General features: G+C 40.3%; 1 protein-coding gene across 2 annotated transcripts; it reads right to left on the reverse strand.

The window, feature by feature from the left end:
- Positions 1 to 244: 244 nt before the first annotated feature.
- Positions 245 to 14745, reverse strand: LOC124279218 (rRNA 2'-O-methyltransferase fibrillarin-like). 2 transcript variants are annotated; one of them, XR_006899327.1, is made up of 11 exons: positions 14645 to 14745; positions 13526 to 13714; positions 13255 to 13269; positions 12426 to 12485; positions 8291 to 8385; positions 6661 to 6831; positions 6146 to 6278; positions 3677 to 3789; positions 1564 to 1709; positions 965 to 1176; positions 245 to 845 (listed from the first exon to the last, which is right to left on the reverse strand). XR_006899327.1 is itself a non-coding variant. In XM_046715029.1 (10 exons), the coding sequence occupies exons 1-10, from the start codon at positions 14655 to 14657 to the stop codon at positions 1161 to 1163; spliced, it is 951 nt and encodes a 316-aa protein (XP_046570985.1). In that variant the 5' UTR covers positions 14658 to 14745; the 3' UTR covers positions 245 to 1160. The 2 variants fall into 2 exon arrangements, 1 of the variants encoding a protein (XP_046570985.1); XM_046715029.1 differs by having other exon boundaries at positions 245 to 1176.
- Positions 14746 to 17128: the final 2383 nt, after the last annotated feature.

Below are 17128 nucleotides of genomic sequence, written 5' to 3' on the forward strand. Positions count from 1 at the left end.
TTGCCCTGTTGCAACCCAATATCACTAAGTGCAACCTAGTTATTAGATGAACTTGCACCAGGTCCAACTCATTTTTTGACTGGGTAAACTCTGAATAAAACATCTAAATTCAATAGCATATTTCTTACATTACATATTGCAACAAAAGCAGTGCAACTGTAATTTGGCTGGTGCAACTAGGTTTTTATCTTAGGTTGCACCTGGTGCAAGTAGGTTAACATATCCTAAATCGACCCCTGGAAATGGGTGTCACCCATTTAGGAAATTAGAGCGAATATTTGCTGCTGATTTGGGGCCAACTATGGACACCCAAGTAGATCTAGATAAATCCCTGTAGCTCTTTAATACACATGATTAAGTCAAACCCCCTCAGCACAGTTCATGATGATGATGCATTAAAATCAAGAAATGACAGACAAGTAATGGCTTGAAGAATGACATGCCCCGACACATGGCTTGAAGAATGACACTCCCCTACACATGGCTTGAAGAATGACACTCCCCTACACATGGCTTGAAGAATGGCATACTCAAGCACATGACTTGAGTGAGTTGGGTTTCACGCCGCTTTTAGCAATATTCCAATAATATCACGGCTTGAAACTCATGGCTTGAAGAATGACACGCCCCTACACAAGGCTTGAAGAATGACATGCCCCGACACATGGCTTGAAGAATGACATGCCCCGACACATGGCTTGAAGAATGACACTCCCCTACACATGGCTTGAAGAATGACACTCCCCTACACATGGCTTGAAGAATGGCATACTCAAGCACATGACTTGAGTGAGTTGGGTTTCACGCCGCTTTTAGCAATATTCCAATAATATCACGGCTTGAAACTCATGGCTTGAAGAATGACACGCCCCTACACAAGGCTTGAAAAATGACACGCCCCTACACAAGGCTTGAAAAATGACACGCCCCTACACAAGGCTTGAAGAATGACACGCCCCTACACATGGCTTGAAGAATGACACGCCCGTACACATGGCTTGAAGAATGACACGCCCCTACACTTGGCATGTCGGCAATCTTCATCAGAATCTATACTCATTTCATTGTAATGATGAAGGTTTGAACAGTTTCTTCATCCTCAGCTTGGAGATGTCAAATGTCCTCATCACACTACATCCCGACTTTGCCAGGTGTATTGTTTACTTCTTTGGTGCTCTGCAAGAAACAAACATAAAATTAGTTATAAAACATCAGAACAACTCTTTGACAAATTTTGACAACAACTTACAAAGTGCTGACAGAAGAGGATATTTCATTCAATAATAATTCCTACAGCACTGAAAATGGTTGATGATTAATATAGCATAATAATTAGTGAGTGATTTAGGCATCATATCGTTTTGAAAAGTAATTGTGTTATGTGGGAGAAATAAAAAGTAAAGCAAGCCTCAGACGTTTACAGCTTTTAGCAATATCATGGCAGGGGACACCAGAAATGGACTTCACACATTGTATCCAAGAGGGGAATCGAACCCAGGTTTTCGGTGTGGCGAACAAACGCTTTAACCACTAGGCTCCCCCATGCTGAACAGTATCACTGACCTATAACAGCCTACAACCACAGCATGGTCACGCTCGTATGGTTCCAACGTCAACTGTTCCTGGGGCTTTATCTTCTCAGTCTTCAGTTTGTTAACCTCCCCTGCGAACACGGCCTCGGGTTCGGCTGTCGAGTCGATGCAGTTTGCCTGAAACATGAAGTGCATTGGACTGAGTGAGTAATAGTCTGTTGTCATGGAAATGTAACAAGATTACAATTTCAAATATATTTGGATATTTAGTGTAAATAATCAATTTTATGAATGGCAAACCTGTGGCTGATGTCATAAGCACGATTGTTGTTCTGTACTTGACTTCTCATTTCAATAAACACAGGAAACATGCTTGGTTCCTTCCTTTAATCACGGAGTTACTGGGGAGGTGAAATTGGGTTTAACGTCGTGCTGAGAATATTTCGCTCATATGACGATGTGCATGCGTGTGTATGTGTATGTGCGGCTGCTTTTGTACTAGCCCAGACTTAAGCTGGTTTTATAGTGCTAGCCCACTGAGATACCACGCTGCAGTGAAGCATGAATACCCCACTCAGACACAGTATACTGACTCCGAGCCGACCAGTCCTTGTTGTACCCATTAATGCCGAGTGCCAGGCAGGGACCAACAAGTACCATATTTTAACGTCGTTTGGTATGATGCGGTCGGGGATCGAACCCGCGACCTTCCGCTCTAACCACTACACCACGGAGGCGGTCTCACGTAGTTACAGAAGTGAGGTACCTTGCACATGACGTCATCATGTGATGTAATGATAACACATGCTCATTGGTGTGGATGTAGATGACGTAACACTTCTTTCATACAGATCCCCTAATTTGTGCTAGCAGTAGCAGCCTATACTCAACCATTCTGTGCTCTTACCTAACCTTTAATACTAGCAGCCTATGATCATTAGCTCTAGAACTTTTGTTGTGAAACCATGTTCATCTCAGGGATCAATTCCTGATCTCACAAGCAGCATAAGTTCATTGGGATTTACTCTAACCCAGTGTTTGTTATATAAACAGTAATAGTGAGTGAGTGAGTTTAGTTTTATGTCACTTTTACTAATATTCCAGCAATTTCATGGCGGGGACACCAGAAATGGCAATCACACATTGCACCCACATGGGGAATCAATCCCCGGGTCTTTGACGTGATGAGTGCATCGCAAGGCTACCCCACCACCCCTTATAAACAATAACAACCCACAACACAGGTAATAACACTACTTATTATCCACATGGTGAAACACAATCGGCGTCAAATATATCACATGTGCACATATCACTTTTGCCTAGCGACCATTGTTTCTATATTTCATCGTCTGTGACCTTAATAAACAATTGAACTTGACGTCACTGAACAGGGCATTCACACTTACTTACTGTGCTTTACTTCACAAACGTACATGAATAAAATGGATAATAAAGAAATTATTATGCTCGCAAGTGTGCCACACGACTTACACGAAACTCTTGCAAAATTGTGTATTGCCCTCGCTCTCGCAATACAAACTTTCACACTCGCTCCATGTATGTTATATGACACACTTGCTTGTGTAACAAGTGTAGAAGTGAGCACAGCTCACATATCCCCGCTTCCCACTTTGGGACATGGAAATGACTGATATTGATATATATAATGTGACAAGAATCAGCAGCTCACAAGACTTTCTCCTTGACTCTACTAAACTTTATATACTTGTTAGATAATAGTTTTGCCATGTACTGATTACAGTAATAATTTATGGAAACATTATTTTTTTGTGTTTTCCGTGGAAACCTGACATACAATTGAACTTGACTGTCTCATGTTGCACACAATGAAGTGGACGTAGATGAAGATTGCTATTTTTTAGCACATGGCATATCCCATGGAAACAGCAATAAAACAAAATTATGAAAAAAAATTAAAATGGCAAAAGGCACATCAATGGGTAATGATTAACATGTGTGTGAAGTTTGGTGAACGTAGCATGTAAACTTTAAGAGATATGCTTTGGACAAAGTTTTTGGGACGGACGGAATGAACGCTATATACCCCCGTTACTTCGTAGCGGGGGTATAATAATCTCTAGATATGTTCGACAGTGCATGGTTTAAACAAAAGGTCTCACCTTCACGCTGATAACTACGTGCCCACCATTCTTCAGGAACATGTGAGCGTTGATGGCGACAATTCTGGCTTGATCTGGCTGGGCAACATCTGCGAAGATTGTGTCCACCATACCTAAAAGAGAGGCCTCGTTCTTACAAGTTGTCATGATATCTGTAACCCAGAGCCCTTACAACTCGACTTATGAAAAGTGGAAGTTGAATGGTATGGCAGTTATATATGATGTCAGCCATTGATGTGGTCTTGAGTGATGCAGGCCTCCGAGATGAATGTTGCACGAAGCATTACTCCTCCATATTATGATGTGCATTCACGTGTATGTGCTTGTATGCAGTAATGCTGTTTTTCTTAGTGATAGTAGTAGGGGTGGGTATTGCAGAGAATTTTCATTTTGCGATATATTGCAATGCGAAAGCATGTATTGCGATATGTATTGCAATATATTGCATGAAGTATTTTTAAACAAAAAACTACTTATAATCGAGTTAATTCTTGATTAATAGAGCAAAAACACAACAAAATCACTACGCCGATTAAGCTTTAATAACAACTTTTAATCATGATAAAATAAAAATATGAATAATATTTGGCACAAATGAAACAAGGAGATATCCGAAGATTTCCGAGTGTTACAAAGTTATCCGAATGGAAGTGAAAATACCGGTTTTCGATCAGCGTATCGCAATACGTATTGTTTTCATGTCTGAACCGGTTATATTGCGCAGCCCTAGATAGTAGACTAACATATGCGGAGCTAATATTCTTTTTTTTTTTTGCTTCATACAGCCAAAGACAAGGTATTGCCACGGTATTGTTGGTTTGTTGTTGAACGCTGCACACAGCAACTTTCCAGCTATACGAGGGTTGTCTGTAAATATTCAAGTCTGGACCACACAATCCAGTGATTGACATTACCAGCAGTGATCTACGCTATTGGGATACAATGACATGTGTCAACCAAGTAAGCCAGCCTAAACACCCGATCTGTTCGTCGCCTCTTACAAGCATTGGTTGCTGAAGACCAATTCTAACACGGATCTTCCTAGGTCTCCTAGTAACTCTACCAGTAAGGACTACAACTCTCACACAGACGCCATACTACAGGTTAACATGGCTACACAGTACACCAACTCTGCTCACCAGTCCTTGTTTTAATATCTTAGTACCGAGTGTCAAGCAGGGTAACGAGTGCCATTTCTTAACATCTTTAGTATGATGCAGTCAGGAATCGTATCCCCAACATTCTGCTTTCTTAGATGTTTACAAACATCACTGCCACTTTGATAACACCCAAAGATAACCCACAATCATGACATCATGGCTTGTCAAAGGGATACAACTCTGTACATCAAGATTTGGCGTGGGAGGACAGCAACTCGTGCTCCTTCATGGAGGCACCTGCTGTAAGTACTACCACTAACCAGCCTGCATCCTGTACTTATGGGGAGGACTGCAGCACAAGATCTATCAGTGGGCACCTGCTTTAAGTATTAACACTCACCAACAAGCATCCTGTACTTATGGGGAGGACTGCAGCACAAGATCTATCAGTGGGCACCTGCTTTAAGTATTAACACTCACCAACAAGCATCCTGTACTTATGGGGAGGACAGCAACTCATGCTCCTTCATGGGGGCACCTGCTGTAAGTACTACCACTAACCAGCCTGCATCCTGTACTTATGGGGATGACTGCAGCACAAGATCTATCAGTGGGCACCTGCTTTAAGTATTAACACTCACCAACAAGCATCCTGTACTTATGGGGAGGACTGCAGCACAAGATCTATCAGTGGGCACCTGCTTTAAGTATTAACACTCACCAACAAGCATCCTGTACTTATAGGGAGGACTGCAGCACAAGATCTATCAGTGGGCACCTGCTTTAAGTATTAACACTCACCAACAAGCATCCTGTATCCTGTACTTATGGGGAGGACTGCAGCACAAGATCTATCAGTGGGCACCTGCTTTAAGTATTAACACTCACCAACAAGCATCCTGTACTTATGGGAGGACTGCAGCACAAGATCTATCAGTGGGCACCTGCTTTAAGTATTAACACTCACCAACAAGCATCCTGTACTTATGGGGAGGACTGCAGCACAAGATCTATCAGTGGGCACCTGCTTTAAGTATTAACACTCACCAACAAGCATCCTGTACTTATGGGGAGGACAGCAACTCATGCTCCTTCATGGGGGCACCTGCTGTAAGTACTACCACTAACCAGCCTGCATCCTGTACTTATGGGGATGACTGCAGCACAAGATCTATCAGTGGGCACCTGCTTTAAGTATTAACACTCACCAACAAGCATCCTGTACTTTTGGGGAGGACAGCAACTCATGCTCCTTCATGGGGGCACCTGCTGTAAGTACTACCACTAACCAGCCTGCATCCTGTACTTATGGGGATGACTGCAGCACAATGTTTTTCAGGGGGCACCTGCTTTAAGTATTAACACTCACCAACAAGCATCCTGTACTTATGGGGATGACGTGCATCCTCTATGATTGGGATGATATTAGGCCTCTTCTTGGCGACATTGATGAGGTCGCGGCCACTTCGATGTGAGAATTCTACAGCATACACTAAACCCTCCTGAAACAGAGAACAATACAGTTGTACTTTGTGAAACCCAAATTCCATGCATGATTGTAGGATTACGAGCACAAAGGGGCTAAGACTGGTGGCAGTGGCAGTACAGTAAGCTTAGCACAAAGGCTTACTGCTGTAGGGAGCTTAAAAAAATCCACTTAATATTACTGTCAATACTTTCAGGTCTATGAATACAGACTTCCCTTATCCTACAATACGTCCACTCAAAGCAACTGTTTACTTCCAGGTACTACAATGTCTAGCAGAGTAGCCTCCCTTGTCCCACCATAAATCCAACCAACACCATTGTTGTTACGCAAGGTTTCAGAATGTTGCCTCCCTTGTCCAACTAAAAATCCACTAAATATAAACTGCCAAAACTCACAGGTCCCACAATGTCGGACACATGGCTGACTGTCGTTCCTGAAGCTGCACCAAGATACAAAACTTTGGCCCCAGGTTTCATATGAATTTTCTCCACACCACCCAAGATGGCTGCAGCCAACTTCGACCTGAAGGGATTCCAGGCTCTGTACTCAATCTTCGTCTCCCCTTCCTGTCACAAACAAAAACAAGAGAATATTGGAGGTGAGGTGAGGTGAAATTGGGTTTAACGTCGTGCTTGAGAATATTTCGCTCATACGACGACGTGCATGCGTGTGTATGTGTATGTACGGTTGCTTGTACTAGCCCAGACTGAAGCTGGTTTTATAGTGCTAGCCCACTGAGCTACCATGCCGCAGTGAAGCATGAATATCCCACTCAGACACATTATACTGACTCCGAGCCGACCAGTCCTTGTTGTACCCATTAATGCCGAGCGCCAGGCAGGGACCAACAAGTACCATATTTTAATGTCTTATGGTATGACGCGGTCGGGGATCGAACCCGCGACCTTCTGCTCTCCCGGGCGGACGCTCTAACCACTACACCACGGAGGCGGTCAGAGAATATTGGAAAACATACAATCACAACTGGTGGCTACAGATGGAGTATGGTTTAACACTACCTGGAACAGTATTTCAGTTATACAAAGCCCAAACTAATGCACCAAGAAACAAACATGGCAAACCAAAACCTGGCTTGCTCAAGGGATGCAACTCTGCACACAGATATACTGCAACTTAGATAACTGGCACCTGTTAAGGTGCCCCATTGTAAAGATAAATACTGATGTACTACTATTAGATGAGCCACAACCTGACAAATGACCCCAATTTGCACATACGGGAACGCCCTCCAGAACATCCCATATGAAAAATGAGGGAAACAGGTTGTCGTCTAAAACTTGAAAAGTTAAATTTCCTCGTGCAAATCGTGTTTTGATTGTTATATCATACTAAGTATGTGTACAATTTGCCCATGCTTCCCTAACTTGGACATGTTAAATTAATTAAAATCTGCAAACATTAAGAAATTGACTCGTGTTGAGATGGTGTCTTGCTGAACTAAATTGCTCTACGGGACACGTGTTAAACAGAAGCGGTGTTGAGTTCACGCCACGGTCAGCATGTATTGCACGTGCTTAATCGCCAATCTACCTGTAGCAACCAAGTGTATTCGTTTACATTCTCCGCCCCGCCTACTTGTCACAAACGTGTGTACTACGCTGACTCATCTCATACGAGTCAAGCAGTAGTGTAGCTTGTTTATTCTTAGAAATGTCATGATGTTGTATATCACACATGGAGGTAACAGTACTCCATGCATGAGGTCTGTGCAATTTATACTAAGGTTTGTCTAGTGTTTTCAACTGACATTTTAAAAGTATTTTAGTTGGATTATTAGCCAGTGTCAGTATTTTTTTTCATACTGTAGGATTTAGATTACTTTAATCGGAGGACCTTTATTGTTCAAGATTTTGGTACAATGAATATTGTTTTTGCATCCCTTCTTTGAATTTGTGCGAGTGAATGCAGAATAACTGCATCGTTGAGAAGAACACCTTTCAGATTGTAGCTCTACGTCAATGGAGAAGTTTTGAACATGCAAGAAGGCTATGATGTGCTACATACCTCAACACTGATCTTCTTCTCCCCGTACACAGTCTCACCAGGTGTGAGGTTGAGTGTCACCAAAGCATCCTCCTTTCCTCTTGCGATAAAGACACCTACATAGATATTCAATAAACATGTTGACTTATGTTCATAGCCAGTGGAGGTTCGATTAATTGAAATAATCAAAGATTGGTCGCACTGACTAGACGACCAAGCAATTGAACATGTTTTCTCATAATCGAACACAAACAATTTCGGAACACTTGTTTGCATTAACAATATTTTTCACCAGGTTGTCATTAAATTTACATTTCATAAGCACTACGTTCCAAGTCATGATTGAATTTATCTAAAAAAACTCAGGAAAATTATGTTCCTAACATACTAGTCCTCCTTTATAGATGTGACATTTGCAAATGCATTTTGTACAATTTGAAAAAACCAACCTCAAAGAACATGTTTTTTCTTTATTTTATTGTGCATTCACAAAGATAACAGGAACATTTGACAAATGATGCTAACCAATTATTTTTGATGATTGAGCGGTTGTAATGGACCAATCATCAATTATGAGATTTTAACCAATTCTATTCATAGCAAACCAACAATAGTGACAAGCCAAAAAATGTGCACTAATACTGACACCCAACTTCAGCTGTACAACATTACATTATACTTTGTACAGTATAATGATTATTCTTGACAAAAGTATAACATCTGCACATATTGCAATGACATTATTTCTAAGGCCAAATAAAAAAAATTGTTGTGGTTTCGATTACACCTCTTTAAAGATCACATATACTCTAGGGGGGTACAAATACATAAATCACTAATTGGCACAGTGCACAATTCTCACCCGCGAACAAAATTTCAACCAATCAGAGTGGCGCGTCTCTGTGATGTCATATGAGGAATAGATAGGAGGGCTGATGCAGAATTCATGTACATTTCAGGGTGTAAATTATCTTGTTTACAAGTTTGCATAAACCTGAAATCGTGACAACTGTTGTGAAAAATGAAAGCTATATGTTCTCACAATATACTGTCATTTAATTTTGTCTCCTGCTTTGCCTAGTTTCCGAGTTACAACTTGTTTTCATAGACGATTCTGTCAAAATCGCTTGGTGTTGCTAGGCCTCATTTGTTCGAGCCAGACGCTAGTGATAGTGAAAACGATGATCAGCCTCGCTCATCACGGTTACGGTTAATTTCTTCAACCTAAACAGTGTGACATTAAGAAGGGTGGATGCCCATCAGATGCAGTTATTTGGAAATATCCCCGGTAGTTCTTGCCTGATTGTAATTAAGTATCAAAGCAGTGTGGGCTTTTTCAGGTTTTCTAATGCCTGGATGGTATAATGACTGATCCAAATTGATCCCATTTCTGTGTTTTTTTACCTCCATATTTAATCATGTCATGTAAAAATATGACGTCTATTACGCATGATATTAAAAATTGACATTTGATTTATTTGAATCCATAAACCAAACAACCCTACTTTGCCATTGCTAGAAGAATCTGAAAATTTACTTAGGTAAATAGGTACATACTGTTTTAGCACACAGCAAATGCTCATATGTATTTCTTATGCAACAATGAAGTTCTGTTCATATTCTCCAAACAGTGTCGGCCCATAAGTTTTCACACGCAATTAAAATTGCATGCAATACAGCAATTAATAGTCCGTTGTTGTAACCCGTGTTAGGTGGTATAAACCTACACACTTCTTATTTGTCATTATTCACTCGATGGTCAGTTAATGAAATTATAACACAGAGCTCCAGAAAAGATTTAGCTCACGTGGTTACTGTACCCACTGTATTTTTTTGGAGTGGGCATTGTGAATTTTGAGTGGGTATTTCACTTTCCGTTACCCACTGCTTTCAAATATGTGCATATTTCACATATTTCAGTCATTTTACTCACCTAAGTATTATGTCATTGAGTAAGTTTACTAAGCAGGTATGTTCTGCCTTATGTTATACCGAAGCAAAACCAACTTAAATATAATGGAAATGATTTCATAAAAAATCACTCATCCTATACTAACAGTACAACTTGCATAGCACTCAATGTCTTTTTCATTTAGCAAGCGATTTTTATAAATATATTCCGTACGCATTTGTTTTAAATATTTTGCGTATCTGACATTTTAAATGCGTAATTAGTACGCCAACAATTAATTTTCAATGCGTAATTGGAAATTTTCTATGCGAATTTTACCCGGATATGCAGCTTATCTGGGCCTCTGATAACAGGTATAATTAGAGGCAACATCACTTAGATTACCTGACAAAGGATCCCATTTGGCATTTTTTGTGTCTGGAGTAAATACTCAAGATTATAAACATCGATCAAAGGATTAACCGATAACACGCTGATTGATTTATTACTTTTATCTTGCAAAGCGGATTTGTCAAAAGGTAGTGTTTATGTATGTAGATTTACTAATCTAAACTGAATACACCGTGTCGTGTCTGTGTAAAAACAACGTCCTTCTTTCAAAGGATTAACCGCCAATACATTGATTGATTGCTCATTATTGGCTAACTAAATTACTTTTTTCTTAAAGAATGAGGGACATTATGCAATTAGTTGCCAGGTGTGCTATCTTGGGTGACCAATGAGACTATACACCAATGTGAAATACCTGAAACAATATTATCACTTTTTCGTAATAGTTAAAAGAGTACCAAAAAAAAGAAGAAGTTTATTTGTTCTTTATATTTTAGGGAAGGTAGGTAGGAATTTTTCTTTTCTAGCCATCATGTTGACTTTCTCTATCAGAATGACCAATATCTGTCGGTGCCGGGAGAAAACAATGGTATCTGAAAACTTATTCTATTCAGTCAGCTGAAAAAATTAGGTTGGGCACCAGAATTCAAGGGTTGATCGGGTAATCGGAACCACAACATTTTTTTAGGCCTAACCTGGAATCGTGTTTTCTTTATACCAGTGTATGTTTATTAAACATGAGGTTGGGTCAAGTTGGACGGTGATATTTTACAGGACCAAAGATTATACTGGACCAAAGATTGACTGACTAATCACAGAGTGATTGAGTGAGTTTAGTTTTACGCCGCACTCAGCAATATCCCAGCTATATGGCGGCGGTCTGTAAATAATCGAGTCTGGACCAGACAATCCAGTGATCAGCATCAGCATCGATCTGCGCAATTGGGAACCGATGGCATGTGTCAACCAAGTCAGCTAAACTGACCACCCGATCCCGTTAGTCGCCTCTTACGACAAGCATAGTCGCCTTTTATGGCAAGCACATGGGTTGCTGAAGACCTATTCTACCCCGGATCTTCATGGGTCACTAATCACAGAACAGACTTAAGTTTGACAGAATTTAAACAAACCATACAACTTGTTGAATACATGGTTCATACAACAAAATCTTTGAAGAATTGACGAAACTGCGCAATCCGTCATTGAGAAACCGGATTGTGTGCAACCGATACTTTATGGGATGATTCACTATCACTTGCCAGATTCCCACTTGAGCTGAATTCACTGTTGTTGACCAACTAGGGTTCCAGCGAAGCACATCCGTCTCAGCAAGTCAGTAAGTCCTACACTGCTTCAGCACTATTCCAGCAATATTGTGGAGACCCCCCAAATAGGCTTCACACATTGTACCAATGTGGGGAATCAAACCCGGGTCTTCAGCATGAGCTAATGCTTTAACCACTAGGCTACCCCACGTCTCCTGTCTCAGTGAGTGAGTGAGTCTAGTTTTAGGCCGCCCTCAGCAATATTCCAGCAATATGGCGGCGTTCAGTAAAGGAGATGATAGGCAACCTCACATATAATATGCAGGGCTTGATTTAGTGCTTTGTTACTTGCACTGGTGCAACCCAATATTACAAAGTGCAACCTAGTTATTAGTCTAACTTGCACCAGGTGCAAGTCAATTTTTGAGTGGGTAAACTTCTGAATAGAATATCTAAATAATTCAATAGCATATTTCTGATGTTACATATTGCAATAAAAACAGTGTAACTGGAATTTGACTGGTGCAACTAGGTTTATATCAAAGGTTGCACCTGGTGCAAGTGATTTAACATCTCTTAAATCGAGCCCTGATATGTCGGACATCTCTGACTGGTAAATGTTTTCAAGCAGAATAAGTAGATCACTGACCTTCATGTCTGTGAGGCTCCACGACAACCTTCCTCCCTCCTCGCATGCCTCCACGGCCTCCTGTAGAAGATGAAGTGTTACCATGGTTACAGTCAACATGAACAATTCATTTGGTACAAGCACCACTAGACAGCTCCAACCTGATTAATTTTACTGGCATCCATTAGGAAGTTGTTTTTTTAATTAAATTAATGGATAGTCAGGATGCTGCTATCATCGTCCCAGATTAGCTGATGATTTTTGAATTTTAGAAAATATTCTACATATTTTCAAATTACATACAAATTACATATTACCCAATAGGTAATATTCTAGGATTTCAAACTAAGTTGTCACTGCAGACAAAAGATGGTGTCTTGTCAAAACTTACTTATGCACCAAGTTCCTATTCTCTGACTTCCAAGGCAATTTTATAAGGCATTAAAAATAATAATATAAAATTAAGCATGACAGCCTATTCACCCTCTACTGGTCATACAATTGGTAAAATACAAATCTCAAACCAAAATACCGCATTGATTTTATGTAGAAGGGGCAAGAAGTAGCCCAGGCATGTCGTGTTATACAATGAACAAGAAGTTGCCATCCATATACTCGTCTTATATAGATCTTATGTATTGTATCAACATAAATTGGGACATGTTTACCGATGCTTGCTCTGAGAAGGTCTAGATAAATCACTATACAACCACACAAACCTAACTGTGAGTATGATAACTCCAAAGGTGAACAATTTTAATGACTTCACTATGTTACTTGGACATATTATGATCAGACAATCATTACTGTTAATATAAAACTATTTCAATACGCTGCTTCTATACCATACCTCTGCCTCCTCGACCTGCAAAGAGAAACAACACCATGATTACAGCACAGCAGCTCAGTAATGATACGAATTACGATACATACAAGAAAGCTCTAAGGTGTAAGGAAAATATTTTGGTAGGCAGCCTTCAAATATGTTAAATACATCTGTCAAGAATGATGTGATTCAAATGGATCTATTGATCAGTTCTAACCCTGATCTTCCAATGTACAAAAAAACCGAAGAAACATATTTGTATGTCAATTGCAACAAATAAACTGTCATCTCTTACCGCCAAATCCTCCTCTACCACCGCCGCCACGGAAGCCACGTGAATCGCCGCGTCCTCCACGGAAACCACCCCGTCCACCTCGTCCTCCTCTGTCTCCAAACCCACCACGCCCTCCTCTGTCACCACCTCGTCCCCCTCTGAACCCTCCCCGTCCACGGAAACCACCCCGGTCTCCTCGAGGAGAAAATCCTGCAAAAGAACATTTATTCAAACTGCACAAAACTATTTGTAAAAACATCTTTTAATGTCAGAAACATAAGTCAACATATTGAACGATTTTAGAATGCCTGTGATTTCCAGAGAAGAGCATTACAGTGCCATGATTCTGACCATTGTTTTCAGCTGTTAACCATGGCTTTATTCAGTGAGAGAAGTTTCTGCTCCATTGCTTACACCTGCCTTGGTACATGAAAGGTTTCATAACACTGAGGCATTCCTATGGCAATCTAGGCAAACACCAGCTTCTAAGCCAATCAAGTATTTCGTTACTTATCTGTAAGAAAAACACAAAACTTCCTGTTCATTTGCCATTAGTACTATAAGACCCTATAATAAGTACTATAAAACAGTGACAATATATACCTTGATGGCAGTTTTTAGCGGTACAAGGCCGTGTGTTTTATTAAAACAAGTAAATACAGCATAAAAAACAATATTGCTATTTTCGACCCTTGGTAACTAATTAATCAGTAATATACACTCAGAAACAACTTTGATAGGTAAAAGTACGATACTACATATCAGAGAGAATTGATATGCCTCGTGGCTTGCCAAAAGCGAATTTGGAAGCCCCAAACAATTTTATTCAACCATGATGACTCAAAACTTCACCCGTAAAGTTGGTTACGAATTGAACTAAAAACAGTAATCGGCTCTAATAGTCCGCTCAACAAGTTGTAATATTACATTGTGAGTAGTCTCATAATTTCATGAGGGGAAAACAATCACAGTCTATTTAAACCCTCCATGCGTGATCTAGACATCTGCAGCTGTAGAAACGTGGTACTTAGTTTTGTCTTTATTGTAGCAAGTGCAACATAACACGCAACTATTGCGACAGCGTAGGAATCATGTTATGTTGCTTGAATCAAAACTACACAAGCAGGGACAAATACATACCTGGTCGTCCCATAATTGCTCAAGTTGCTTGTTGAAATGAAATGCTTCGACCACGTGCGTGTGTTGATTTGGAAATATCCCGTCGTGCAATTTACTTCCGACAAAGACCGATAACTCTTCCTGAAACACACCGCCCGAATATCATGTATGGCTCCGTGGGACAGTTTTAGATTAAATATCTTAGCATCTGAAAAATACGATGTAATTTAGGAATGCTCTCAAATGACATATACAGATTTAGTTCTGAATTTAAATCATGTCAACGTTCTGTCATATTGATCAGCTGCTTTTTTAATGATTAGTTCTTGTTTCAGAAATGGAAGTGCATGTGCACTTATGGTTTTAATCCCTAACATGAAGCAGAGGTTATGCTTACATCTTTTCCATTTTCCCATAATTAATTACATATTTATACGTGTATCCAACTGAATATTTGTAATGCTGACGTCTCTTTTATGCAATCTAAATGATTCTTTAATACCTTGTGATTCATGTTAGTCAAGTCAATGTGTCGGGCGCAAATAGGCCTCTTATTGGCCCACGTCGCCCTAAAACTATAACACCGCCACCAATCACCTTAAATGATTTCGCATCTTGTGGAATGCGGTTCGTACATTTTGTGTGCTTTTATAGGTTTCTCCTTACCGATTCTCATGCCAAAAATAGAGATTCTTAAATAATTCTTTTGTCATCACGAGGAAAGTCTGTGCAGCCGATTTCTGGTGGCCGTCGCCTAGATATGTCTACAATGTGATTTAAACATATTTTTATTCATGAAGATGAATTGGGATTGTTGAACAAGCATTACTGCTTATATTAACACCGCTCCCATGCAACATATAATACAACATGAAAATGGAGGATTTGACGTCATGTCTACAATATAGTGGTAAGAGCGGCATAAAAACACATTCAGTCAGTCGTTATTTGGGATAGTCAAACCCAATGGCAATCTTAAATGAGTGTTACCTCACTCTCGCATTGTTTTGCTTGTTAGTTATCCGTACATTACCAGGTTCAGCATTATCTACTGCGTTTTGTATGATAGAATATAGAGTCTGAACCAAACAATCCAGTGATCGACATTTTGAGCATCAAAGTACGCATTTGGGATACGATGACATGTGTCAACCAAGTAGGTGAGCCTGACCATCCGATCCCGTTAGTCGCCTCTTACGACAAGCATGGGTTACTGAAGATCAACTCTAATATGATCCAAACGGGGCCGATCGCATTTAATTCCACTGCCGTTGCTGTTCTAGCCTTGAGGCTGTATACTAAACGCTAAACCCATGGATGTATAGTAATTATATCTTGGTAAAGCCCCCCCACCCCCTACTTTTTTGAAGACGAAACCATATCTACCTTACCACAACTACAATTTCATTTTGATTTTCAATACTTTTCATAAATTAGCAACCCCAACCCCCACACACACACACACACCCGCTCTGAAAACCGTTCCTACGCCCCTGTTCAAAGAGATAAATATAGATAGGCGGACAACTTAGAGGACGCCAGTCTGTTAAATAATCTGTTTTTAAAGAAATTTTCATTTAAACTATTAATCACTACCTTAAAGACTTGTGAAAGTCTATTGCTATACAGCACGGTGAAAACAAGGGGGTGAAAATGCTTAGTTTTAATCTGCTCTCAACAATACTCCAGCAATATCACAGCGGGGGAACACCAGAAATGGGCTTCATACATTAATTGTACCCATGTGGGGAATCGAACCCGGGTGACGAGCTAACGCTTTAATCACCAGACTACCCCATCGCCCCCATTGCAAAAGGGGTAGGGGTGGTGGGTTGGGGTTGGTAGCCTAGTGGTTAAAGCGTTGGCTCGTCACACCGAAGACCCAGGTTCGATTCCCCACATGGGTACTATGTGTGAAGCCCATTTCTGGTGTCCCCTGCCGTGATATTGCTGGAATACTGCTAAATACGGCGTGAAACTAAACTCACTCACCCCATTGCAAGGGAAGCAAACTGCACGGGAATCTTGCGACTATATCTTATGTTGTTTTAAGTAAAAACACGTGATTGATTTATGTAGTCTTCTTTGATGGGCATTTTAGAAGCTGAGTTGATGAAGAATAATGACAATTATTATGGATATTCAACTTCTTTTATTCTGTGGAGGCGACGTTTCGACATAGGTTCTAATGTCGTCGTCATCACTTGCTTGACAACGACATTAGAACCTATGTTGAAACGTATTATTCTTCTTCTTGATTCATGTAGGTTTCACGGATTCCCTCTGTTTTCCAAGAAGCAACAAAGCAACATGATTACTCAATGCCATTTAAAAAGTGGTGAAATGCAACATATGTTATATTTGGGATTACACTTTCTCAGTAAAGTGCAAATTCTAGTACTTTCTAAATGGCATTGTGTAATCATAGCTTTCGGCCGTGGAAGCCCTGACAATTATACTCTTAGAGGGGTAAAAAAAGTCCGCAGTCCAGACTACCAGTTGTCC

Source organism: Haliotis rubra, unplaced genomic scaffold (genome assembly GCF_003918875.1).
Source record: "Haliotis rubra isolate DU_JTF1 unplaced genomic scaffold, ASM391887v1 Scf248, whole genome shotgun sequence".
Lineage (NCBI taxonomy): Eukaryota > Metazoa > Mollusca > Gastropoda > Lepetellida > Haliotidae > Haliotis > Haliotis rubra.